The sequence below is a fragment of the Aotus nancymaae genome, unplaced genomic scaffold (genome assembly GCF_030222135.1).
Source record: "Aotus nancymaae isolate 86718 unplaced genomic scaffold, 86718_ANA_hifiasm-v0.15.2.pri h1tg000019l, whole genome shotgun sequence".
Lineage (NCBI taxonomy): Eukaryota > Metazoa > Chordata > Mammalia > Primates > Aotidae > Aotus > Aotus nancymaae.
In genome coordinates this window covers 5,580,859-5,608,354 of record NW_026988431.1, presented here as the reverse complement: position 1 = coordinate 5,608,354, position 27,496 = coordinate 5,580,859, and the positions used below count along the sequence as shown (strand labels likewise).

Genomic DNA, 27,496 nt, shown 5'->3' with positions numbered 1-27,496 from the left:
AATTATAATTTATGTTGATTTTTTCATTACTTGTATTACTTTCTTATTTTCTATTATTTCAACTTGAAATTTCAGGTACAATTTTGATCTTTGTAAGGCCATGCCTCTCTGATAAGCTTTCACTTTTTGGTAGGGGTATTATTTATTTTTACAATAACAACTTTATATTAGATTCTACTAGAATCTTTTCTTCTTGAGTAATTTTCTATGAAATGAATTCTTATTTGTTCAAAAGGCAAGAAGGAGTGCTAACTTTTTTTTTAGTCCATTTTCTCTCTGTTGTTCAGATTGAATTATTCCTATTGTTCTCTTTAAGTTCACTGATTCTTTTTTCTGTTATATTCACATTGTATTAAAAGTATCCATTGAGCTTTTAAAAATATTGTATTTTCAGTTCTAAATGTTCATTTGGTTCTTTATATTTCCTATTTATTTACTAGACTTTATATTCTTTTTATTTTGGATCTTATTTAAACCTATTTAGCATGCTACTTTTGCTACTACATCAGCAGGATATGCAAGAGCCCCTCTTTGTTACTCCCACATGGGAGTAAGAGTCGAGGTTCCCCACTCAGCCTCTACTGATTTACAAGGGAGGGGAGAGTGCCTCAATTCCACTGGGCAAAGGTGAGAGTTCAAGCTCCCCACTCACAACCCTAGCTAGTAAGGGTAGGGTGACCTTTTTATTGTTGCCAGGTGAATTTCACTGATACCATATGGTATCTTATTAATACTGGAAGGTGGTAAAAATCTTGGCTTCCTACTAAGCTTTTTCTGCCACCACCTGAACAGGAAGGGTGCTTCATTATTGCTGGGTGATTTGCAGTCCAGGCTCACAACTGGCCTTTGGTATGGGGGTAAATGTAGAGGCCATATATTTTCCATTGCGTTTGTCTGTGATAGAGCAGTTATTCTGTATAAGTCTTCTGTCTTGCTGGGCTTCTCCTCTCTTGGTCCTTTGGCTAAAAAGAGCAGGCTTTATTGGAGCTTTCTTTGGTTTGTATGGTTGTATTCACTGGTATTTCTGGGTTGCTGACTTCTTCAGCACCCAGTTGAGGAATACAAAGCGTAAGAAACGCACTGCTATGTCATTCCTCAAGTCACAGGATCCCTAGCTAATATATCACTTTTTCTTCAACTTTGAGAATTTTTTAATGTTTGTTTCATATATAATATCCAGATTTTTCAATAGAGGGAGAAATACAAAGAAATGAATCTACTTGAGCTTGTTGAACCATATGTTAGAGGATAGTTGGTTTTGTTTTTTTTTTAGCTTTTTTCCCCTAATTCAGAGTTCCAGAGCCCTTATTTTATCGTTTTCTCAAAGTATCAAAAATAGGCCTGCCTTTTGAAATTTCCTAGGTTTTTCTCTCCCCCATGTTTATTTTTAAATTTTTAAAACTTTAAATTTTTATTATTTTAATTATTCTACTTTAGCTTTTAGAGGAGTTTTAGGTTTGCAGAAAAATTGAGTGGAAAGTATGGAGAGTTTCCATATGTCCCCTTCTCCCTCTGACACACACAGCTGCCCAACCATCAACATCCCACACTGGTATGGTACATTTGTTATAATCTATGAAACAGAATTCACTCATCATTATCAATAAAGTCTGTACATTAGGATTCATTTTTTGAGTTATATATTCTGTGGGTTTTGACACATGTCCATCATTATAGTATATACAGAATAGTTTTACTGGCCTAAAAATTCTCTGTTCATCTCCTATTTATCCTTTCATCCCTCCAAATTCTTGATGACCATTTATCTTTTTACTATCCTCATAGTGTTATCTTTTCTAGAATGCCATATAGTTGGGATTATATAGTATTTAGCTTTTTCAGACTATCTTCTTTTATTTACTAATATGCATTTACATTTCCTCCATGTCCTTTTATGGCTTGATTACTCATGTATTTTTGCTACGGAATAATATTCCATTGCCTATATGGAGGACAATTTATGCATTCACCTACTGAAGGATATCTTGGTTACTTCCAAGTTTGGGCAGTTATGAATAAAGCTTCTATACACATCAATGTGCAGGCTTTTATATGGATATGTTTTCAGTTCCTTTGGGTAAATATCAAGGAGTGCATTTGCTGGAAAATATGCTATGATTATGTGTGTGTGTGTGTGTGTGTGTGTGTGTGTGTGTGTGTTATTAAGAAAATGCTAAACTGTCTTCCAAAGTGGCTGTTTTATTTTGCCTTCCCAACAATGTTGCTTCACCTCCTTGCCGGTATTTGGTATTATTAGTGTTCTGGATTTTGGTCATTCTAATAGATGTGTAGTGGTATTTCATTGTTTTAATTTGTATTTTCCTAAGGACATATCCTTTTGAATATCTTTTTATGTGCTTATTTGCCATCTTGTGTCTCTTGTTCGGTAGGGTGTCTGTTGAGATTTTTTGCCCATTTTAAAATCTGGTTGTTCATTTTTTTGTTGTAAAGTTTGAAGAGTTTTTTGTATATTTTTGATATCACTGTCTTATCAGATATGTATTTTGGAAATATTTTCTCCCACTCTGTGGCTTGTCATCTTATTCTTTCAATAGTGACGTTTGCAGAGTAGATACGTTTTATTTTAATGAACTCCACTTTATCATTTTTTTCATGATTGGTGCTTTTGATGTTATATCCCCACTTTTGTTTGTATCTTCTTTTTCCTTTCTTTCTTATTGATCTTGTCCTCTTCAGTTTAGATTTTGCTCCCAGTAGTTTCTCATCCTGTGAGCTTTTGTCCTGGAATGGATCTTTGTTGGTTGGTTCATAGGGCCCACACTTTTCCAACACTTTCAGATTTTGTTGCAATCCACCTCACAGTTTTTGGCTGCTGTCCTTAGTTCAACTTGCTGCACTTTCCATTAAATGCTTGTTGCAGTTTGAAGTTCTCATTCCTCTTCCTCCCACCCTCCTTCCTCTCAAACAGATGTTATTACTGTGTGGGTCATATAATTTTTAGTAGTTTGTGCCCGTTTCTTCCTATTTTGGTGTTCATGTGGGTAGCTTACCACTTAGTATTATCATAGATGGTATGTGCCAGGTTTGCTTTGCTGTTATAGTTGCTCTACCTCTATTTATGGGGAAATTTCAGAATATTCTAAAACTAACTACCATTGCTGCTATCTTTCCAGAATCCTTTACTATTTTACATTGTGCTTTTCAACATAACATTCTTAAAGCTGTATATTCTGGCTCACTATCTTGTTTTCATTCATGTTCAGCTATTCTACATGAATAAAATAGGATGTTGGCTTTCATAGAGAGACTATGGTGGACTTATTCCAACACACACACACACATGTGCACACATGCATGCACACACATGCACACATGTATGCGCACGTGCACACACACACACATCTCAATCAATACCTAGATTCATGTTCTTGCTCTATTACTTATGGTTATGGTCTGAATTATGTTCCCTCAAAGTTCACATGTTGAAGTCTAACCCCTAGTACCTCAGAATGTGGCCATATTTGCAGATATGATTCTTAAAGTGGTAATTAAATGAAAATCAGACCAAAGTAAGATGGGCCGTAATCCATTATGACTGGCTTCCTTATAAGAAGAGGAGATTAGAACATAGACATGCACAGAAGAAAGACCATTTGAAGACATAGCAAGAAGGTGGACATCTATAAGCCAAGAAGAGGGATCTCAAAAGAAACCAAATATGTCAATGTATTGTTCTTAGATGGTAGTCTCCCAAAACTATAAAAAAAAAATGTGCTTACTATCTTTGCACATATGGGAAATCTCTTGGAAATATGTGTCCTTTGTTACTGAGGGCTTTTCTGAAGATCAAATGTGACAATGTTTAAAAATTATATTGTTAATTGGCTTTCATATAATAATTAGGATGGACATTAAGAGGAAATAGTTATGTAAGAAAAATATTTTAAAAGACATAAATATGAACACTCATTTTATGAGAACTTATGAAGGTATTTGTAGTCCCATATAATTTTCCTTAGCTCTAATTAACAGTTTGGAAGCAGAGTGTTTATACTCTCTAATGAAAATTCTGAAGTTTTAATTCTAACTCAAAAAATTTATTTGCTTTTTGTCACTATGTTTGAAATACTGTGTTAGAATAAAACCTTTTTCTGCAGTGTTGTGCTAGTTGAGGCTTAGGACTTAAAATTAAAAAATGAAACATGTTTTACACCAGTCCCTGAATTATCTCTATCTGTGATTAGGGATATCAAAATACCCAAAAAGTACAGCTGTATCTACCTTCTTATTTATTGGAGAGTAGAATGCATATGGCTAAGTAGTCACGTATATTTCTCTTTATAAACTAAGTTGAGCACATACTTAAAATACAAATTAAGAAACTCAAATCTACTTATATTGCTTAATCAGTAGCACAAATATATAGAAAGATAATAACAGGTTAAATTGCAATAGCAAAATATAAAGATAGAATTAACCTACTAGAAACAAATACTAGTTCTTAATTAAGCAATGTCATAGATGTTGAAGTTCCAAGTGGAAAGATCAGCTGCTGGTTTCAGAGATACCTAGCAGTGTAGCATTAACTGCGTCAACTCTCTTTAGCCCATGACCTTATACGTAGCTTCTAAGGGTCAGAAACTCAATCTTGCCAACATATCAGAATTATTTTTTCTTAAAAAAGTTGACTCTCTATAATAAAGCTAACTAGAGACTGATACAGAATCCAGAACTGCTTAATCTGTATACAATAAAAACAAATAATTGTCATGAGATTAGCACTTTCTTTTTCTATGTGCAAGCTCCAGGAAGAATCAAATTATAAGTGTTATATCTACTTCTGCATTCTGGCACAGCATATATTTATGTACTTATAAAAACATAAATGTGGCCTTTTGTCTTTGGGTCATACCTGTATATGCTTGGGGATGGAAACATCTGCATGTACTAGAAAGAGAAAACTGTCCACAATGTTTAAGCAGCCTTGTTTTTTAAAAAATTGATCATGTACTATTGTATTCAAGCTAGAGAGTCTGGACTCTTTAGAGAAAAAAAAAATGGTGCATATCTCACTTAATTCTGAAAGATACATTGTCAAGCAGAAACTAGGCTCTGTTTACCATAGCTACTTCAGGAATATTTACACAGATATTTGACAAAGCTCTGTCATAAATATAAAAATTAATTTATAGAAAATATATTTGCATTATATTGAATTGTAGTCCAAACAGTTAGGTAATAAAATATGGCTTAACAAAGCAATTAAATGATAATTTTTAGAGACAGTATATAAATTGATAAATTGAGATTTCTACTGGATCATTTTAGTATTATAAAGTATTGATGACTTTTCATTTGCATTATTTTGCATGTGAATTAATATAATATGTGTGTCTGGATAGAAAACTTCCCTTTTTCATCAGACCCCACAGTTAGGTACAATCCAGAGATTTCTTGGCAATACGACATTTAGTTAATCATGATTCTGACTCATCCATTTTGTTTCCAACAGTCTAGGGAAAAGCCCCAAGTAAACATCCAAACCACTATTTAAATATAAAGTCATGTATTTCTAATTGGCTATGTGGGAACTGAAACCATGATTAAACTTCAGCTTCTATAGGGGCAATAATTATCTTATTAAAGATCATTTCTACTGGATAACAAATATATAAGACATGAATTTCTTCCTGATATATTTGCATCCCTTGAGCTTACTTGTTCTGCCAAAATATGCCCTTTTCTCTAATGGATTTCAATGACTTGTATCTATTTGATTTTATTGCATTTGTGCCTTTTACTTCTCACCACCCACAGATTCTAAAATTGATCATATACTTTTCTTGTAATTCTGATTATCTTTCCATTGAGTTGTCCACTCTTACTTCTCCATTTCCATTGTTAAGTCTCCTAATAATGCTTCAGAATTTCTCATCCGAGTATAAAGGAAAAAATAGTGTAATGGAAGTGGGCAATTGATTATCATGGTTGACAGTGTCTGAACTCAGAATGACATCAGCTTTTTTCAAACACCTCAAGTCATAAAAGATGATGAATGTAGGAGATGAGGAGAAGTAATTGTGTTTTCTGCATCCGTTGTCTCTGCTCAGCTTTTCCTTTAGTTTACTGCATTCATTCTTAACTGTGACATACAGACAGAGTCAGACAATTCCCCTCTGCTTCATGAAGAAATACTGAAGTGCCCCATTTATTTGGACATGTGACAATACCTTTCACAATTGGTCCTTAAATCAGCATGCAAGATTTTCTATAATTTAACATGTTTAAATATGAACAGAGCTTTCTCTTTCATTAGCATCTAATTCTTTTTGAGAGTCATCTCTATTTTTATTTATATTTATAAAGTAGTAATTTAAAATGAATACTCTTGGGCCCAATAGATATATGATTATTAAAGATTATCAAAGTAGCTGCTCATTTTATACATGATAACTGCAAAATATTCCCACGTTTATGACTTAAGTGTGAGAAATCCTGAGACTATTTTATGCTGAATGGAGTAGGTGCTACTTTTAATTTGATATTGCTTGACAATAATCCTCTTAGAAATTTAAAATTACTAATTATTAAATATAAACCCCTTGCATTTTATGGTTTTAACAATGTAATGTAACAGTTACAGATCGATTGCTTTTAAAATAGATGTTAATTATGATGAAAGACCCATTATTCCTAAGTTTCTGTTAAGCTAGGGTCTTCATTGCTGCTGCCATGGAGTCTCCATTGCTACTTCTTAGTGGTGTCTTCTTTCTAGTGGGTTCCTCCAGAAATATAAATTTCCAGTGTAACTTTAAAAGGTAAATTCCACTCAAGTTTTCTTTTAAGGACAGCCTAGTAATAGTCATCAAACTATGAGATACTGTGGTGTGAACCTGATAATAACCAGATAGTCTTCTTTATTGAGGTACTGAGGTTACAATTGACTCTCTGTTACCACTTACAGTTTTGTTTTTTTTTTAATGTACTAGGCTTCTTTGTGTTCCAGACAGTTGGAAACAATCTGTAATCCTCTAGACTTTCCTCTTCCAAAACCTATGACTGCCAGGGAGTCCTCTGTCTGTGCTTTCCCTAGTTTAGAGCCTCAAGAACCATAGGACTCTGCTCAGCCTCCAGGGAGCCCCCGAACATCTACTCCATTCTCACATTCCACCATCTCTGTTGACTGTGCACCCATATCACCACCTCCTGGCAGTAGAGTTGGAACTTGTCAACTTCCTAGAATCAGAATTTTTATGTTACTAATACCAAGCATGAAATATTTGTATTCGTTTACATTGTGTTGTCAATTATGATCTGTAATGATATCGTTTGGCTCTGTAACCCACCTGAATTTCATCGTGAATTGTAATCCAAACTCTAACACCAACATGTTGGTGGCAGGATATTGTGGGAGGTGATTAGAACATGGGAGTAGTTGCCCCCATGCTGTTCTCATGATACTGAGTGAGATCTCATGAAATCCAGTATTAATAAGGGACATCCCCCTGCTTCACTCAGTGCCATTCTCGCTTCTCACTCTCGCTGCCATATGAAGAAGGAAGTGTTTGCTTCCTTTTCTGTCATGATTTTCAGTTTCCTGAGGCCTTCTCCACCATGTGGAACTGTGAGTCAATTTAACCTTTTTACTTTATAAATTGCCCAGTCTCAGGTATTTCTTCATTGCAGTGTGAGAACAGACTAATACACAAAATTGGTAGTATACAGAGTGGGGTGCTGCTATTAAAGATACCCCCAAAAAATGTGGAAGCAACTTTGGAACTGGGTAACAGGCAGAGATTGGAACAGTTTGCAGGGCTTGATAGAAGACAGGAAGATGTGGGAAAGTTTGGAACTTCCTAGAGACCATTGTATGGCTTTCACCAAAATGCCGATAGTGATATGGACAATATAGTCCAGGCCACGGTGGTCTCAGATGGAAATTCCTTGTTGGGAACTGGAATAAAGGTAAATCTAACTATGTTTTAGCAAAGAGACTGGCAGCATTTTACCCTTGCCCTAAAGACCTGTGGAACTTTGAACTTGATAGAGATGATGTAGGGTATCTAGCAGAATAAAGTTTTAAGCAGCAAAATGTTAAAGAAGTAACTTGGGTGCTCTAAAAAGCATTCAGTTTTATATATTCACAAAGATATGGTTTGGAATTGGAATTTATGTTTAAAAGTGAAGTAGAGCATAAAAGTTTGGAAAATTAGCAGCCTTATGATGTGATACAAAAGAAAAACTCATTTTCTGAGAAGAAATTTAAGCCAGCTGCAGAAATTTGGATAAGTAGCAAGAAACCAAATGTTAATCACCAAGACAATAGAGAAAGTGTCTCCAGGGCATGTAAGAGCTTTACATGGCAGCCCCACCCATCATAGGCCCACAGGCCTAGGAGGAAATAATGGTTTCATGGGCCAGGCCCAGGGTCTTGCTGCTTTTGTGGTCTTGGGACTTGGTGCCTGTCCCAGCCATGACTAAAAGGGGCCAATTACAGCTCAGACCATTACTTCAAAGGGTAAAATCCCTAAGCCTTGGCAGCTTACACATGGTGTTGGGCCTGTTGGTGAACAGAAATCCAGAATTGAAGTTTCAGAACCTCCACCTAGATTTCAGAGGATATGGAAATGCCTGAATGTCCAGGCAGAAGTTTGCTGCAAAGCTAAAGCTGTCATGGAGAATGTCTGCTAGGAGAGTGCAGAAGGGAAAAGTGGGGTTGGAGCCGCCACACAGAGTCCCCACTGAGCCACTGCCTAGTAGAACTGTGAGAAGAGGTCCACCTTCTTCCAGACTCCAGAATGGTAGATCCACTGACAGCTTGCACCTAGAAAAGCCACAGACATTCAATGCCAACCTGTTAACGCAGCTGGGAGGGGAACTCTACCCTGCACAACCACAGGGGTGGAGCTGCCCACAGCTGTAGGAGCCCACCTCTTGCATCAGCATGACCTGGATGTGAGACATGGAGTCAAAGGAGATTATTTTAGAGCTTTATGATTTGGCTGCTGCACTGGATTTTTGACTTGCATGAGGCCTATAGCCCCTTCATTTTGGTCAATTTCTTCCATTTGGAATGGATGTATTTACCCAATGCCTGTACCCACATTGTATCTAAGTAATAAATAACTTGCTTTTGATTTTATAGGCTCATAGACAAAAAGGGCTTGCCTTGTTTTAGATGAGACTTTGAACTTGAAATTTTGGGTTAATGCTAGAATGAGTTAAGACTTTGGAGGACTAGGAGCTGCTGGCAAGATGGCTGAATAGGATCTGGTCTGCAACTCCCAGTGAACTTAACACAAAAGGTGGGTGATTTCTGCATTTCCAACTGAGGTACACAGTTCATCGCATTGAGACTGGTTGGACAATGGGTGCAGCCCACAGAAGGTGAGCCAAAGCAGGGTGGGGCATCACCTCACTGAGGAAGTGCAAGGGGTCAGGGGATTTTTCTCCCCTTGCCAAGAAAGCTGTGAGAGACTGTACTGGGAAGAACAGTGCATTCCTGCCCAGATACTGCACTTTTTCCCACAGTCCTCATAACTGGCAGACCAAGAGATTCCCTCTGGTGCCTACAACACCAGGACCCTGGGTTTCAAGCACAAAACTGGGTGGCCATTTGGGCAGACACCAAGCTAGTGGCAGGATTTATATATATATCTATATATATATATATATAGATATATATATATATATACACACACATACACACACACATATATATATATATATATATATATACCACAATGTCAGTTGGAACACCAGCAAGACAGAACCCTTCATGCTCCTGGAACGGGGGCTGAAGCCAGGAAGCCAATCATCAAGATCAGTGGGTCCCACTCCCATGGAGCACAGCAAGCTCAGATCTACTGGCTTGAAATTTTCACTACCATCACAGCAGTCTGAGGTCGACCTGGGATGATAGAGCTTGGTCAGGGGAGGGGCGTCCACCATTGCTGAGGCTTGAGTAGGTGGTTTTCTCCTCACAGTGTAAACATAGCTGCTGGGAAGTCTGACATGGTGGCTCACACCTGTAATCCCAGCACTTTGGGAGGCTGAGGCAGACAGATCACAAGGTCAGGAGATCAAGACCATCCTGGCCAACATGGTGAAACCCTATCTCTACTAAAATATGAAAAATTAGTTGGGCATGGTGCTATGCACCTGTAGTCCCAGCTACTTGGGAGGCCGAGGCATAGGAATCACTTGAACCCAGGAGGCAGAGATTGAAGTGAGCCAGGATTTTCCACTGCACTCCAGCCTGGTGACAGAGTGAGATTACATCTCAAAACAAACAAACAAAACCCACTAGGAAGTTCAAAGTGGGCAGAGCTCATGGCAGCTTAGCAAGGCCTCTGTCGCCAGACTGTCTGTTCAGACTCCTCCTCTCTGAGCAGGATATCTCTGAAAAAAAGGCAGCAGCACCAGTCAGGGACTTACAGATAAAACCCCCAACTCCCTGGGACAGAGCACCTGTGGGGAGGGGTAGCAGTGAGCACAGTTTCAGCAGACTTAAACATCCCTGCCTGATGGCTTTAAAGGGAGCAGTGGATCTTCCAGCACAGAGCTCGAGCTTTGATAAGGGATAGACTGCCTCCCATGTATCCTGACTGGGAGATGCCTTCCAGTATGGACTAACAGACATCTCATACAGGAGAGCCCTGGCTGGCATCTGGCAGGTGCCCCTCTGGGACAAAGCTTCCAGAGGGAGGAAAAAACAGCAATCTTTACTGTTCTGCAGCCTCTGCTGATGATACCTAAGCAAACAGGATCTGAAATGGACCTTCAGCAAACTCTAGCAAACCTGCAGCAAAGGGGTCTGACTATCAGAAAGAAAACTAACAAACAGGAATAATATCCACATCAACAAAAAGGATGTCCACTCAGAGACCCAATCTGAAGGTCACCAACATCACAGACCAAAGGTAGATAAATCCATGAAGATGGGGAGAAACGTACACAAAAAGACTGAAAATTTCAAAAACCAGAACTCCCCTTCTCTTCCAAAGGATGACAACTTCATGCCAGCAAGGGAACAAATCTTGATGGAGAATGAGTTTGATGAATTGACAGAAGTAGGCTTCAGAAGCTGGGTAATAAGAAACTCTTCCGAACTAAAGGAGTATGCTCTAATCCAATGCAAAGAACCAAGAACCGTGAAAGGAGGTTAGAACAATTACTAACTAGAATAGGCAGTTTAGAGAAGAACATAAATGACCTGATGGAGCTGAAAAACACAGCACAAGAACTTCATGAAGCATACACAAGTATCAATAGCCAAATTGGCCAGGTGAAAAAGAGGATATCAAAGATTGAAGATCAACTCAAAGAATGTAAGAAGACAAGATTAGAGAAAAAAGAGTGAAAAGAAACAAACAGAGCCTCAAAGAAATATGGGACTATGTGAAAAGACAAAATCTACATTTGATTGATGTACCTGAAAGTGAAGTGAGGAGAATGGAACCAAGTTGGAAAACACTCTTCAGGATATTTTCCAGGACAATGTCCCCAACCTAGCAAGGCAGGCTAACATTCAAATTCAGGAAATACAGAGAATACCACAAAGATACTCCTCAAGAATAGCAACCACAAGACACACAATTGTCAGATTCACCAAGGTTGGAATGAAAGAAAAAAGTGTTAAGGGCAGCCAGAGAGAAAGATCAAGTTACCTGCAAAAGAAAGCCCATCAGATTAACAGCAGATATTTTGGCAGAAACCCTACAAGCCAGAAGGGAGTGGGGACCAATAATCAACATTCTTAAAGAAAAGAATTTTCAACCCAGAATTTTATATCTAGCCAAACTATGTTTCATAATCAAAGAAGAAATAAAATCCTTTACAACTAAGCAAATGCTGAGAGACTTTGTCACCATCAGGCCTGCCTTACAAGAGCTCATGAAGGAAGCACTAAACATGGAAAGGAACAACCAGTATCAGCCACTGCAAAAACATACCAAATTGTAAAGACCATTGGCACTATGAAGAAACTGCATCAACTAATGAACAGCTAGGATCAAATTCACACATAACAATATTAACCTTAAATGTAAATTGGCTAAATGCCCCAATTAAAAGACATAGACTGGTAAATTGGATAAAAAGTCAAGACCAATCTGTGTGCAGTATTCAGGAGACCCATCTCACTTGCAAAGACACACAGAGGTTCAAAACAAAGCAATGGAGGAAAATATACCAAGCAAATGGAAAACAAACAAAAAGCAGGGGTTGCAATCCTAGTAAAACACACTTTAAACCAACAAATATCAAAAGAGACAAAGAAGGGTATTACATAATGGCAAAGGGTTCATTTCAACAAGAAGATCTAACTGTCATAAATATACATGCACCCACTACAGGAGCACCCAGATTTAAAAAGAAAGTTCTTAGAGACCTACAAAGAGCCTTAGACTCCCACACAATAATAGTGGAAGACTAACATCCCAGTCTCAGTATTAGACAAATCAATGAGACAGAAAATTAACAAGGATATCCAGGACTTGAACTCAGCTCTGGACCAAGTGGAATTAATAGACATCTACAGAACTCTACAATCCAAATCCACAGAATATACATTCTTCTCAGAACCACATTACACTTTTTCTAAAATTGACCACATAATTGGAAGTAAAACACTCCTCAGCAAATGTACAATAATAGAAATCATAAAAGTCTCTCAGACCACAGTGCAATCAAAACTCAGGATTAAGAAACTCACTCAAAACTGCACAACTACATGGAAACTGAACAACCTGCTCCTGAATGACTACTGAGTAAATAATGAAATTAAGACAGAAACAAAGATTTTTTTTGAAACCAATGAGAACAAAGACACAAGTACCAGAATCTCTGGAACACATTTAAAGCAGTGTCTAGAGGGAAGCTTACAGCACTAAATGCCCATAAGAGAAGTGAGGAAAGATATAACATCAACAGCCTGATATCATGATTAAAAGAACTAGAGGAGCAAGAGCAAACAAGTTCAAAAGCTAGCAGAAGACAAGAAATAACTAAGATCAGAGCAGAACCGAAGGAGATAAAGACAGAAAAAAATGCTTCAAAAAAATCCATGAATTCAGGAGCTTTTTAAAAAAAAGATTAACAAAATAGATAGACCACTAGTCTGACTAATAAGAAAAGAGAGAAGAATCAAATAGACACAATAAAAAATGATAAAGGGAATATCACCACCAATCCCACGGAAATACAAACTACCATCAGGGATTACTATAAACACCTCTATGCAAATAAACTAGAAAATCTAGAAGAAATAGGTAAATTCCTGAACACATGCAACCTTCCAAGACTGAACCAGGAAGATTTGAATCCCTGAATAGACTAATAACAAGTTCTGAAATTGAGGCAGAAATTAACAGCCTACCAACCAAAAAAAGTCCAAGACCAGACAGATTCACAGCTGAATTCTACCAGATGTACAAAGAGGAGCTGGTACCATTCCTTGTGAAACTATTCCAAAAAATAGAAAAAAAAAAAAAAAAAGGAATCCTCCCTAACTAATTTTTATAAGGCCAGCATCATCCAGACACCAAAACCTGGCAGAGACACAACAAAGAAAGAAAATTTCAGGCCAATATCCCTGATGAACTTTGATGCAGAAATTCTTGATAAAATACTGGCAAACCAAATCCAGCAGCACATCAAAAAGCTTATCCACTACGATCAAGTCAGCTTCATCCCTGGGAAGCAAGGCTGGTTTAATATATGCAAATCAATAAATGCAATTTATCACATAAACAGAACCAATGACAAAAACCACATGATTATCTCAATAGATGCTGAAAAGACCTTTGACAAAATTCAGCTGCCCTTCAGGCTAAACACTCTCAGTAAACTAGGTATTGATGGAATATATCTCAAAATAATAAGACTGATTATGACAAACCCATAGCCAATATCATATTGAATGGGCAAACACTGGAAGCATTCCTTTTGAAAACTGGCACAAGACAAGGATCCCCTCTCTCACCACTCCTATTCAACATAGTATTGGAAGTTCTGGCCATGCAATCAGGCAAGAGAAAGAATTAAAGGGTATTCAATTAAGAAAAGAGGAGTTCAGATTGTCTCTGTTTGCAGATGACATGTTTGTATATTTAGAAAACCCCATCGTTTCAACCCCAAATCTCCTTAAGCTGATAAGCAACTTCAGCAAAGTCTCAGGATACAATATCAATATGCAAAAATCGCAAGTATTACTAAACACCAATAATGGACAAATAGAGAGCCAAATCATGACCTAACTCTCATTCACAATTGCTACAAAGAGAATAAAATACTTAGGTATACAACTTATAAGAGATGTGAAGAACTTCTTCAAGGAGAACTACAAACCACTGCTCGTGGACATAAAAGAGGAAACAAACACCTGGAAAAACATTTCATGCTCATGGATAGGCAGAATCAATGTCATGATAATGGCCATACTGCCCAAAGTAATTTATAGATTTAATGCAATCCCCATCAAGCTACCATTGAATTTCTTCACAAAATTGGGGGGAAAAACTTTAAATTTTATATGGGAACAAAAAAGGGCCTGCATAGCCAAGACAATCCTAAGCATAAAGAACAAAGCTTGAGGCTTCATACTACCTGACTTAAGCTATACTATAAGCCTACAGTAACAAAAACAGCATGGTATGGGTACCAAAACAGATATATAGACAAATAGAAGAAAACAGAGGCTTCAGAAATAACACCATACATCTACAACCATCTGATCTTTAACAAATGTGACAAAAACAAGTAATGGGGAAAGGATCCTCTGTTCAATAAATGGTGTTGGGAAAAGTGGGTAGCCATATGCAGAAAGCTGAAACTGGATCCCTTCCTTAAACCTTATATAAAAAATAACTCAAGACAGATTAAAGACTTAAATGTAAGACCTAAAACCATAAAAACCCGAAAAGAAAACCTAGACAATAGCATTCAGGACATAGGCATGGTCAAGGACTTCATGACTGAAACACCAAAAGCAATGGCAACAAAAGGCAAAATTGACAAATAGAATCTAACTAAACTAAAGAGCTTCTGCACAGCAAAAGAAACTATCATCAGAGTAAACAGGAAATCTACAGAATGGGGGAACATTTTTGCAATCTATTCATCTGACAAAGGGTTAATATCAAGAATCTACAAATAACTTAAACGAATTTACAAGAAAAAACAACCCCACCAAAAAGTGGACAAAGGATATGTCCAGATACTTCTCAAAAGAAGACATTTATGCAGCCAACAAACATATGAAAAAAAGCTCATCATCACTTGTCATTAGAGAAATGCAAATCAAAACCATATTGAGATACCATCTCATGCCAGTTAGGATGGCGATCATTATAAAGGCAGGAAAAAACAGATGCTGTAGAGAATGTGGAGAAATAGAAATGCTTTTACACTGTTAGTGGGAATGTAAATTAGTTCAACCATTGTAGAAGACAGTGTGGCAATTCCTCAAGGAGCTAGAACTAGAAATACCATTTGACCCAACAATCACATTACTGGGTATATACACAAAGGATTATAAATCATTCTACTATAAAGACACGTGCACACATATGTTTATTGCAGCACTCTTCACAATGACGAAGACTTGGACCAACCCAGATGCTCATCAATGACACACTGGATAAAGAAAATGTGGCAAATATACACCGTGGAATATGATGCAGCTATAAAAAAGGATGAGTTTATGTCCTTTGCAGAGAAATGGATGAAGCTGGAAATCATCATTCTTAGCAAACTAACACAGGAACAGAAAACCAAATACCACATGTTCTCATAAGTGGGAGTTGAACAATATGAACACATGGACACAGGGAGGGAAAAATCACAATATGGGGCCTGTTGTGTGTTGGGGGGCTAGGGGAGGAATAGCATTAGGAGAAATACCTAATGTAGATGGTGGGATGATGGGTGCAGCAAACCACCATGACACGTGTATATCTATGTAACCAACCTGCACATTCTGCACATGTACCCAGAACTTAAAGTATTACAAAACAAAGAAAAAAAAAGTACTGCTGGTAACAACAACAGCAACAACAACAAATGACATAGGAGGCCTGTTGGAAGGGCATGATTGTATTTTGAAATGTGAAAACATGAGATTGGGGAGAGTCCAGTGGCAGAATCATATGATTCGGCTCTCTGTCCTTCCCCAAGTCTCATCTTGAACTGTAATCTGAACTGTAGTTTCCACAGGTTGGGGGTAGGAGCTTGTGGGAGGTGATTAGATTATGAGAGTGGTTTCCCTATGCTTTTCTCATGATAGTGAATGAGTGCTCATGAAATCTGATGGTTTTATAAGGAGCTTTTTCCCCTTTCACTCAGCACTCTCTCACTTCTCTCTCCTGCTGCCATGTGAAGAAGGACATATTTGCTTCCCCTTCTGCCATGATTGTAAGTTTCCTGAGGCCTCTCCAGTCATTTGGAGCTGTGAGTCAAAGAAGTTAAACTTCTTTCCTTTATAAATTACCCAGTCTTAGGCAGTTCTTTATAGCAGCATGAGAATGAACTAATACAAATAATAACTTTTAAAGTTGGCTATGGGTTGGGTAGATTTATGATTTTATAACTGGTATCAATTGATAATTTAACAGATTAATAATTTACAGTCCTCAAATTCAGCAATTTATGGATTTTTTATTTTTGTGATTTCAGGTTCTTCACGGGTTGATTTTTATACTTTCTTTAGTTTTTAAAATTATTTAAATAATTTAGTTTATAAATAATTATCTTAATGAGGCAAATATATATCTGTATCATTCTTTCTCCTCTCAGTTGTACCAAATATGTTACATATATATGATTGTATTTGTTTGCTAGAGTTGCCATGACAAAATGCCATACACTGGGTGGCTTAAACAACAGCAATTTATTTTCTCAGTTATGGAGGCTAGAAATCCTGAGATTAAAGTGTGGGTAGGATTTTCTGTTTTTTTGAGACCCTCTTCTTGGCTTGCCAATGGCTACCTTCTTGCTATGTCTTAGCATGATCTTCCTTCTGTGTATGTTTACCTTCACTTCTTCTGCTTATAAGGAAACCAGTCATATTGGATTTGGGCCGACCCTAATGAACTCATGTTAACTTCATTATATTTTTAAAGGCTCATCGTCCAAATATGACCACATTTGAGGTTAGGACTTTAACATATGAACTTGGGTGTGTAGGGAGGACAAAATGTAGCCCATAATGATGACACTTTATAATTTTTTAATTTGCCAAAAACCAAAAATGGGTAAAGTATATGTTTGTTTGAACTTCAACAACACAGTGAGGAACCAGTTACAATGAAGTCTAGATACCTGCTTGGTGCCTGTATTAGATTGTTCTCACACTACTAATGAAGACATACTTGAGACTGGGTAATTTATAAAGGAAAGAGGTTTAATTGACTCACAGTTCAGCATGGCTGGGGAGGCCTCTGGAAACTTACAATCATGGCGGAAGGGGAAGCAAACACATCCTTCCTCACATGACAGCAGTAAGGACAATTGCTTAGCAAAGAGGGAAAAGCCCCTTATAAAACTATCAGATCTCATGAGAACTCACTCACTATCATGAGAATAGCAGCATGAGGGTAACCACCCTCATGACTCAATTACCTGCCACTGGGTCCCTTCTAAAATACGTGGGGATTATGGGAATTATAATTCAAGATGAGATTTGGGTGGGGACACAAAGCCTAACTGTATCAATGCCTCTTGTCTGGTGTATGGCAAAACCAGAGAAAATATTGCTCGTCAAGAGACTTGAGCCTGTGTTGGTCCTTGCTGTACCGCTAGGAAATGTTGGAAAAAATCTAAGCATTCTGTGTCTCAGCTCTCTAAGCTATAACATGTTGGGGCATACAGAAGGTAGAGGGGTATAGGATTTGAGATTCTGAACATCATTATCTAACTGGGACTTTACAGTGCTGCAAAGTGAAGTAGCACTTGACAGCTGTACAGATTTTTGAATGGTTTGGCATGTTTCATACCTTGATCTATAAAACTCCATCATATTTCTACTGTACATTCCTTAGTCATAGCTTGCTGACCTTATTCACTGTCTTCCCTTCCTGCTTTATTCTCTGAACAGTAGGTTTGAGTCCAGAATGATTTGTTAATTTTTTTAACACTTAGTTGATATATAAGTGCAATTTTGCCATGGATAGAATATTAAAACACAACATTTTAGCCCAATAATTTACATTGTGCTATTTAAATACAAGATGATTTTCACAGTTGTAGTTTTTAACATAAAAAGTCAATTTTTGAGACATTAATAATAAATATTTATGAAATTAGACAATATATAAGATAAATTATCTAGCTATAGTTACAATGTATTATCTGAATAGAAAAAATAGATATTACTGAGATGAGCTCCTCTATATCTCTATAATCTTTTTCAACTTTATTTCACTGAAAGAATACCATCATTCTGTCCTTGGTCTTGATATGGTGGCAATCCTTATTGATCAAACATCTGATATGAAAGGCCTTTTGTTATTTTAGTAACTTTACTCGTTTGACTATGGTATAAGATAAACCTCCTCAAACTGATTTTATCATAGAGGTAGAGAAGATCTTCAGAGATCATGTGGTTGCCCCACTTCAATAAGCAAAGCACATTCTTACACACACACACACCATACACTATACACTACACACTTTGCTACTCTTTACCAAATAGTTGTTTAGACTCTTAGTAAGCAAGGAAATATTACTTATGAGGCTGAATATTCCGTCTTTGGGCTAATTCTTAAGTCCTTTTATGTTTTTCTTTTCTTGAGTTGAATATAGCCTCCCTAAGCTTTCCCTTCCTTTGGTACTGGTCTTGCTTCTGAGCCATGACTGTGATCTAGTCTAGTGGAAAACATTTGGGCTTTGGCATTAGAAAGTCCTTTTTCAAACCATGTTTCCACCTTTTATTAACAGTCTTCTTAAGAAAGTTCCAGGATATCTCCAAGACTCAGTTTTTACTTAAAGAAAATAGGCTTGGCGTGGTGGTTTATGCCTGTAATCCCAGCACTTTGGGAAGCCAAAGCAGGTTGATCACTTGAGGTCAGGAGTTTGAGACCAACTTGGCCAACATGGTGAAACTGAAACCCCATCTCTACTAAAATACAAAATTGGCCAGGCATGGTAGTGGGCACCTGTAATCCCAGCTACTTGGGAGACTGAGGCAGGAGAATCACTGGAACCTGGGAGAGACGGAGGTTGCAGTGAGCTGAGATTGCACCATTGCACTCCAGCCTGGGTGACAGAGCAAGACTCCCTCTCAAAAACAAAACAAACAGACAAAAAACAAAAACAAAAAGAACCCCCCAAAAAACCCAACTACCTAACATCAAAACTTTATTCATCACTTCATCAGGTTGGTGGGAGGATCAAATTGATAATGAAAACTTCCAAGGTGTTCTCACAACACTGGCATCATTAACTTGCCTCAGTACATTGCCTCTTCCAATTCCACCCCAGTCTTTTTTTGGATAACTTCTAAATATCTGTGATATTCTTCTTCAGTTTCTTTTATAATAGCCTTGAATCAATTTTCATTTTAATGTTTAAAATTACAGAAATTATTTTTAAAATATTGAGCAAATATGTTACATAATAATTCTGATTTTCTTAGCACTAAATTTGTTTTTATTTACATTCACAATGAGGAATGTTTATAGTGATTATGTACCTGTAAATTTTTTAGTTTATTTCAAACTTCCTTTTTAGTAGAATGTGATAAACCAGATAAAACACTTAATTAGGCATGAGTTTTCTCACTTCAGAGGTTTTTCAGGAGTATTCTCTAATTCTGGTTCAGACACCATATAGAAATATTATTTCATTTTGCTTATTAGAGATATTAATGACAGGAGCTCTCTGCTGCATATTATGAAATAGAAAAACCAAATAAAATAGAAAAGGCAAAAGTGAGAAATGAAGACCAAAGAGAAAAATGAAACACGTAAAGTAATTTGTAGAGGTTTATGTCATGAAAGAATATATCTCTAAAGTTTTGTTTTTAATAAAGAGTAAATTTTATTTTCAATGTTGAAGATTTTTTGACAATGTGGTCACCTGGCAATGGAGCAGATGGGGGAAGGGGACAGGATAGAACTTCTGATCTCTCTATCTGGTTTTCCCACAGTAGTTTAACTCCACAGCACTATCACAGCCTGAGCCACCAGGATTCCTTTGGCAGACCTGGCTCAGGAAATATCAGCTCTCTCCTACTCCATCAGAAGTCATGCTTAGTGGGTTAACATTTTGCTAATTAATCATTCTGATTGTTTAGAGTTAATTCAGCTCTGCATGAATCTGATGAATCTTTTCTTCTTTTTCTATCATTAGTGTCTAAATATCCCTTATTATCCCTAGAGATCATTATTTTGCTTTATAATTCTTTTCTCATGTCTTATCTGTATCTTAAACTTGTGAATATTTCAAAGCTTTCTATAGCTATAAAATGCAACTTATTACTTGCATCAAACAAATATCCTACCTTTGAAAGATAGAAGTAGAAATAATATGTTTTGTGAAAATTCAGAGGAGAAAGTTCAATATGTGATTGTGATAGATGTGTTGATGTCAGCCTTTTTAAAAGCATCAAAATAATTAAAAATAATTTCTTTTGAAAGTTGGCCAGGAATACTTTGCCCTGACCATTTTAAACGGAAGTATGTGACCTATGACCTGGATGGAAATGTTGAAGAGTATCACATAGAATTCCTGGGTGATCCCCATTCCAGATCATGGATAAGTGCAACATTTGTTGGACATTATAGTATCACATTAAAGGTAGGTACAGTAACATCAAAACGTTATTCTTCTTGCACTTGTTTTTAGTTATGGTAATTTTTATCTTTGATCATAAAATATAATTATTTACTTTTAGATTTATATAAATAATGTATACTGTTTATTTAAATTCAAATATTTGTATTTTTAAAGTGTTTTTTTTAAAGAAAGTGTGGATATGAAATAGTTAATGGGAATTTTAACTTTTATTTTTCTAATGGCAATATAATAAAAATCAACTGAAGACTTTATGTAATTGCCTTTTGAAACAATTTTAAGACTATCATTGGGTAATTTTTTAATTATCTTGAGAAGAGGAGACTTTCTTTCTTTTTTTTTTTTATTGCATTTTAGGTTTTGGGGTACATGTGAAAAACATGCAAGGTTGTTGCATAGGTGCATACGTGGCAGTATGATTTGCTGCCTCCCTCTCCTTCACCTATATCTGGCATTTCTTCCCATGCTATCCCTCCCCAACTCCCCACCCCCCCGCTGTCCTCCCCTCCCCCCCAACAAACCCCCGTGTATAGTGCTCCCCTCCCTGTGTCCATGTGTTCTCCTTGTTCAGCACTCACCTATGAGTGAGAACATGTGGTGTTTGATTTTGTGTTCTTGTGTCAGTTTGCTGAGAATGATGTTTTCCAGGTTCATCCATGTCCCTACGAAGGATGTGAACTCCTCGTTTTTAATGGCTGCATAATATTCCATGGTGTATATGTGCCACATTTTTCCTGTCCAGTCAATCATCGATGGGCATTTGGCTGGTTCCAGGTCTTTGCTATTGTAAACTGTGCTGCAATGAACATTCGTGTGCATGTGTCCTTATAGTAGAACGATTTATAATCCTTTGGATATATGCCCAGTAATGGGATTGCTGGGTCAAATGGAATTTCTATTTCTAGGTCCTTGAGGAATCGCCACACTGTTTTCCACAGTGGTTGAACTAATTTACACTCGCACCAACAGTGTAAAAGTGTTCCTATTTCTCCACATCCTCTCCAGAAACTGATAAGCAACTTCAGCAAAGTCTCAGGATACAAAATCAATGTGCAAAAATCACAAGCATTCCTATACACCAATAACAGACTTAAAGAGAGCCAAATCAAGAACGAACTGCCATTCACAATTGCTACAAAGAGAATAAAATACCACAAGGAACGTAAAGGACCTCTTCAAGGAGAACTACAAATCACTGCTCAACGAAATAAGAGAGGACACAAACAGATGGGAAACATTCCATGTTCATGGTTAGGAAGAATTAATATCATGAAAATGACCATACTGCCCAAAGTAATTTACAGATTCAACGCTATCCCCATCAAGCTACCAATGACCTTCCTCACAGAACTGGAAAAAACCACCTTAAACTTCATATGGAACCAAAAGAGAGCCCGCATAGCCAAGTCAATTCTAAGCAAAAAGAACAAAGCGGGAGGCATCACACTACCGGACATCAAACTCTACTACAAGGCTACAGTAATCAAAACAGCATGGTACTGGTACCAAAACAGAGATATAGACCAATGGAACAGAACAGAGGCATCGGAGGCGACACAACATATCTACAACCACCCGATCTTTGGCAAACCTGAAAAAAACAAGCAATGGGGAAAGGATTCCCTGTTCAATAAGTGGTGTTGGGAAAACTGGCTAGCCATATGCAGAAAGCAGAAACTGGACCCCTTCCTGACACCTTACACTAAAATTGACTCCAGATGGATTAAAGACTTAAACATAAGACCGAACACCATAAAAACACTAGAAGGAAACCTAGGCAAAACCATTCAGGACATAGGCGTAGGCAAGGACTTTATGACCGAAACACCAAAAGCATTGGCAACAAAAGCCAAAATAGACAAATGGGACCTAATCAAACTCCACAGCTTCTGCACGGCAAAAAAAACAGTCAGTAGAGTGAATCGGCAACCAACAGAATGGGAAAAAATTTTTGCAGCCTACCCATCTGACAAAGGGCTGATATCCAGAATTTACAATGAGCTAAAAAAGATTTACAAGAAAAAAACAAACAAGCCCATTCAAAAATGGGCGAAGGATATGAACAGATACTTTACAAAAGAAGACATACATGAGGCCAACAAACATATGAAAAAATGCTCATCATCACTGGTCATTAGAGAAATGCAAATCAAAACTACATTGTGATACCATCTCACGCCAGTTAGAATGGCGATCATTAAAAATCTGGAGAGAAGAGAAGACTTTCTGTTTTAGCCATAGCTCACAGGAAAAATTAAGTATGGATTGCAACCAGCTTTTCAAATTTCAAATGGAATATTTCATTTATACTGACTCTTCAGCATCTAAACTTTAAATCTCACACTTCAATTAATGGATAGACTGTTAGGTTGGTAAATCAATTAAATGATCTGTGTTTACATTCTAATATTGAAACTTTTCATCATCAAATCATGCTTTCATTAAAACTTGATAAAAAGTAGATGTCAGAAATGTGAATACCTTTTACTCAATTTGGATATTTTCTCTTTTTCCTTTTTATATTTTTTTGAGATGGCTGGCTTTAAATTACTGGGCTCAGGTGATCCTCCTACCTCAGCTTCCCAAGTAGCTAAGTCTATAAGCACACACTACTGTGCCCAGCTGGATGTTTTTTGTTTGTTTTTAAATAGATGTGTACATATTTAGATTTACAAATAAGTTAATATGTGTATTTAAAACATGCAATTTAATCCACAGTAAAATTAAATCTGTGAAAATTAGGGGTACTTTAAAATGGGTTTTTACTGTATCTTTGGCAACAGTATTTTGGTATTCAGTTTTAAAAGGGTAAGAGGGAAGGCTGTTTTTATGAAAACATTCAAGTATGGAATAATGCCATATAAATCAATTTCATAGTAGTTGTGATCCAGTCATCTTTATATGAGGCATCGTCTGTGCTCTGACATTTTGAATTTGCTCCTAGATTCTTTTGCTGGCAACCACAGAAGACAGGACAGAGTATTCCATCTGTGCCCCCTTTATAAAGGATGGGGAAATGTTTTAGCATTCATGAAGCTGACCTTAGAATCTTACCTTGGGATAGCTGAGATTTTCCTGTCCTTTGAAGGTGGAGATAGTATTGACTCTAATTTACATTCTATTGCCTAGACTTCCCAGGGATTTAATCTTTTTTCGTCGTTTTTGGAGCTCCTATATCCTCTGATCCTATCTATATACTCCACCACATTGATCCAGATATTAAATACACACCCCTGGCCTCAGAAAGAAAGACCACAAACATCAAAAGTAATGTATAGTTACACAATGTAGAGTTTTAAAAATATTTTTCTAGAGGAAAGGTATATAAATTGTGTAAGTTGTCTGATAACTTTTTCTAAAACTGGATGAAGAATGATAGTCATTTATAATTTTAACTGGTTATAGCTGACTAAATTTTACTTCGTACATTATTTCAATATAATTTTCCTCTAAATTAATTCTTCTAAATTAATTAATTTAACAAATAAGTAATATTCCAGGATTTTCACTGAATATGGACTCTCTATATTTTGCAGTACATATATTAAGGTGGGATAGAAATAAATTTGCCTACAAAGACCTGCCTTATATGGATTTAAATTAAATAGTTTTTGTTTTATTATGAAGATTTTAACTATTTTCTCTTGGGTTAATCATGTTTGTCTAGTCTTTTAAATAGTTAATAGGTACATGGTTGCCATGTTTATGAGACCTCTAACTTAATTAATTTTATTGTTAAGAGCACAACAGTACTCAGTCATTCTCTAGTCATACAGATAGTGTTTTCCCCTAATAAATGGAACTATTCATTGATACACTGAGATATACTCCAGAAAATAGTTGAAGGCAACATTTTTGTTATAGATTTATAATTGATGTTAGTTTATAGATTTTATTTTTTAATAGTTAGCTATACATACAGCTGAAATCCATCCTCCTCTCTTATAAAAAACCTTGATATTCCTGAAAGTATTCAGAGATGGGATTCTGGGAAGAAGGTAGAGTAGAAACTTCCAGGAATATATCTGTCTACCTAGAAAACAATCAGACACTGGTAGAATCTGTCTAATGTAACTATTTTTGAACTCGAGTCTATTGAATGCTTGCAACTTCCAGGAAAAGGCTTGGACTGTATGCTGCAGTTAATTTCCATCAACTTCAGCTCTTAACACAGTAGCAGCTACCAGTCCCCATCCCCAGCCCTCGTGAAGTGACCCAAACCTTCATTCCTGAGGGGTCTGGACTATTTTTAGTCCTGCCTGGATTGGGCTGTTGTAGTTTGCCATTGACCTTGACAGCAGGCAGTTGTGCCCATGTTTCTGGAGCATCTTGCACACAGCTTGTAGGAGCTGAGGTGGGCAAAAAGAACCCTGTTTTCCAAATACTGGGGATCTGTGCGGTAATTGCTGGTTGCTGCTTATGATCACAAAGGTACAGACAATGAAAGAGGCAGCTACTGTAATTGTAATCTCCCCCATTTTTACAAGCTCCTCCCCCTTCAGCTGAAGTCACTTCCAGGAGATTAAAAGGCTGGCACACTTTTTCACTACCTCTTTCATTTTTTCAGCTTTCCTCTTGTGAAAGCCATACATTAAACACTGCAAAATTTGAAATCAACTGCATATACAGGGTAAATTAGAAAGTGACTGTACAGGCAGAGGGAAAAATACATGCTCAGAAAAGACCTAAGCAGAACTAAAGTTTTAGTTCAGCCTAATCCTTGGCACAAAGATAGACTACAACAATAAAAAGACAAAAGCAATAACAGAAAACAGCAAATTGGGGGAAAGAGGAAGAATCTGATTTTCAGACTTACCATATTATTAAATGTTCAGTTTTCAACAAAAATTCATAAGGCCTATAAAGAAACAGGAAAGTATGGCTCATTTAAAGGAAAAAAAAATCATCAGAAACTATCCCTGAGAAAAACTTGATGGCAGATCTATTAGACAAAGACTTTAAAGCCACTGTCTTAAAGATGCTCAAAGAACAAAAGGAAAATGTTGATAATCAAGAACGTGATATATGAACAAAAGAGAAATATGAATAAGGAGATAGAAAACCTAAAAGAAAACCAAAAGAATTTAGGAACAGGAAAGTACAACTGAAATGAAAAGTTCACTATAGTGATTCAAAGGCAAATTTGAGCAGAGAAGAAAGAATCAGCAAACGCAACAGAACAATGGAAATTATTGAGTCTGAGTGTATTAGGTTCTTTAGAGGGACAGAACTAATAGGATATGTATATATATGTTAATGATAAACTTCCCTTTTATATATATATAAAATATATGAAATATAAAATATATAATATTTATATATTATATAAAATAAAAATATATGTTATATCTAAAACTATATATATACTTAGTAACTAAATATATACTTAATAAACTCCCCTTTATATATATATATATATCCATCTGTCCAAAGTGTCCAGGTAGCATCTTAACTTCTAGTTTAATGGAATTGTTGTTGTGTCTCCTGGTGGCTGTGTTCCTCCCTCTGGAACTATATATATATAACTATATATATATATATATATATATATATATATATATATATATATGGGGAGTTTATTAAGTATTAGCTTACATGATCACAGCATCCACAATAGGCTGACTGCAAGCTTGAGGAGCAAAGAGAGCCAGTCCAAATCTCAAACTGAAGAACTTGGAGTCTGATGTTTAAGGGCAGGAAGCATTCAGCATGTGAGAAGTATGTAGTCTGGGAGGCTAGGCCAGTCTCTCCTTTTCACATTTTTCTGCCTTCTTTATATTCGCTGGCAGTTGATTAAATGGTGCCCACATAATTAAGGGTGGCTCTGCCTTTCCCAGATTAATGACTGAAATGTTAATCTCTTTTGGCAGCACCCTCACAGACACATCCAGGATCAATACTTTATATCCTTCAATCCAATCAAGTTGACACTCAGTATTAAGCATCACAAATCCACCCCTTGTCAACTTGAACCTATACACCTCTCCTGAGATCATACATAATATTCAAATAAAGACAATAATAAGGTCATAATTATGCCTAATGTAATACAACTATCCTTTGTACAATTGGAAGTCACATGATAAAGGAAAAAGGAAATAAAATGAAGATCTTTTCTTAGTACAAGTGTATACATGCACCAACATGTTTTTTACAAAGAAAGAGGAAATATTCATGACAATTACAGTCCCATTTCTGCAGCTGGTCACGTGGTTGTACCTGGTATTGATGACTACCTTCTTCTACTACCCATTCTATATTCCCTTTGCCTTTAGCAAGCATCTCAGCAGGTCATGGTTTTTATTCCTGGTGAAGTGACCCAAACCCTCATTCCTGAGGGGTCTGGACTATTTTTAGTCCTGCTTTCATTGGGCTGTTGTAGTTTGCCATTGACCTTAATCACAGGGCATGGTAATACTAAGAGACACCCTAATGGATCTCCTGTATTCTATGCATACTCTTTCTTGCCTCCATTTTGGAGTGGTAGACTGATTTCATCTTGATAGTCCAGGTCAATCACCCTAGCCGACACTGTAAGGTCCTTCTTAGTCTGTTGACCTAAAGATAGGAGGAGCCCAAAGTGTCCAGGTGGCATCTTAACTGCTAGTTTAATGGAATTGTTGTTGTGTTTCCTGATGGCAGTGTTTCACCCTCTGGAACTAAGACCCCTAGGCCAGGAGAACATAATGTCATGGGAACAAAAAGCAAAAATTTTGCTAGTGGATCACTAAGGGTAATGGTG

The 27,496-nt window shown here is 36.7% G+C and overlaps 1 protein-coding gene across 3 annotated transcripts in view; it reads left to right on the top strand.

Moving 5' to 3' along the window:
• The window catches only part of ZCWPW2 (zinc finger CW-type and PWWP domain containing 2), a 408,857-nt gene that overhangs the window by 39,952 nt on the left and 341,409 nt on the right, over positions 1-27,496 (top strand). For all 3 annotated transcript variants that reach the window (XM_064378597.1, XM_064378599.1, XM_064378598.1), the window contains exon 3: positions 20,598-20,757. In XM_064378597.1, the coding sequence (XP_064234667.1) occupies positions 20,598-20,757 (160 nt within the window). The remainder of the gene's footprint in view (positions 1-20,597; positions 20,758-27,496) is intronic.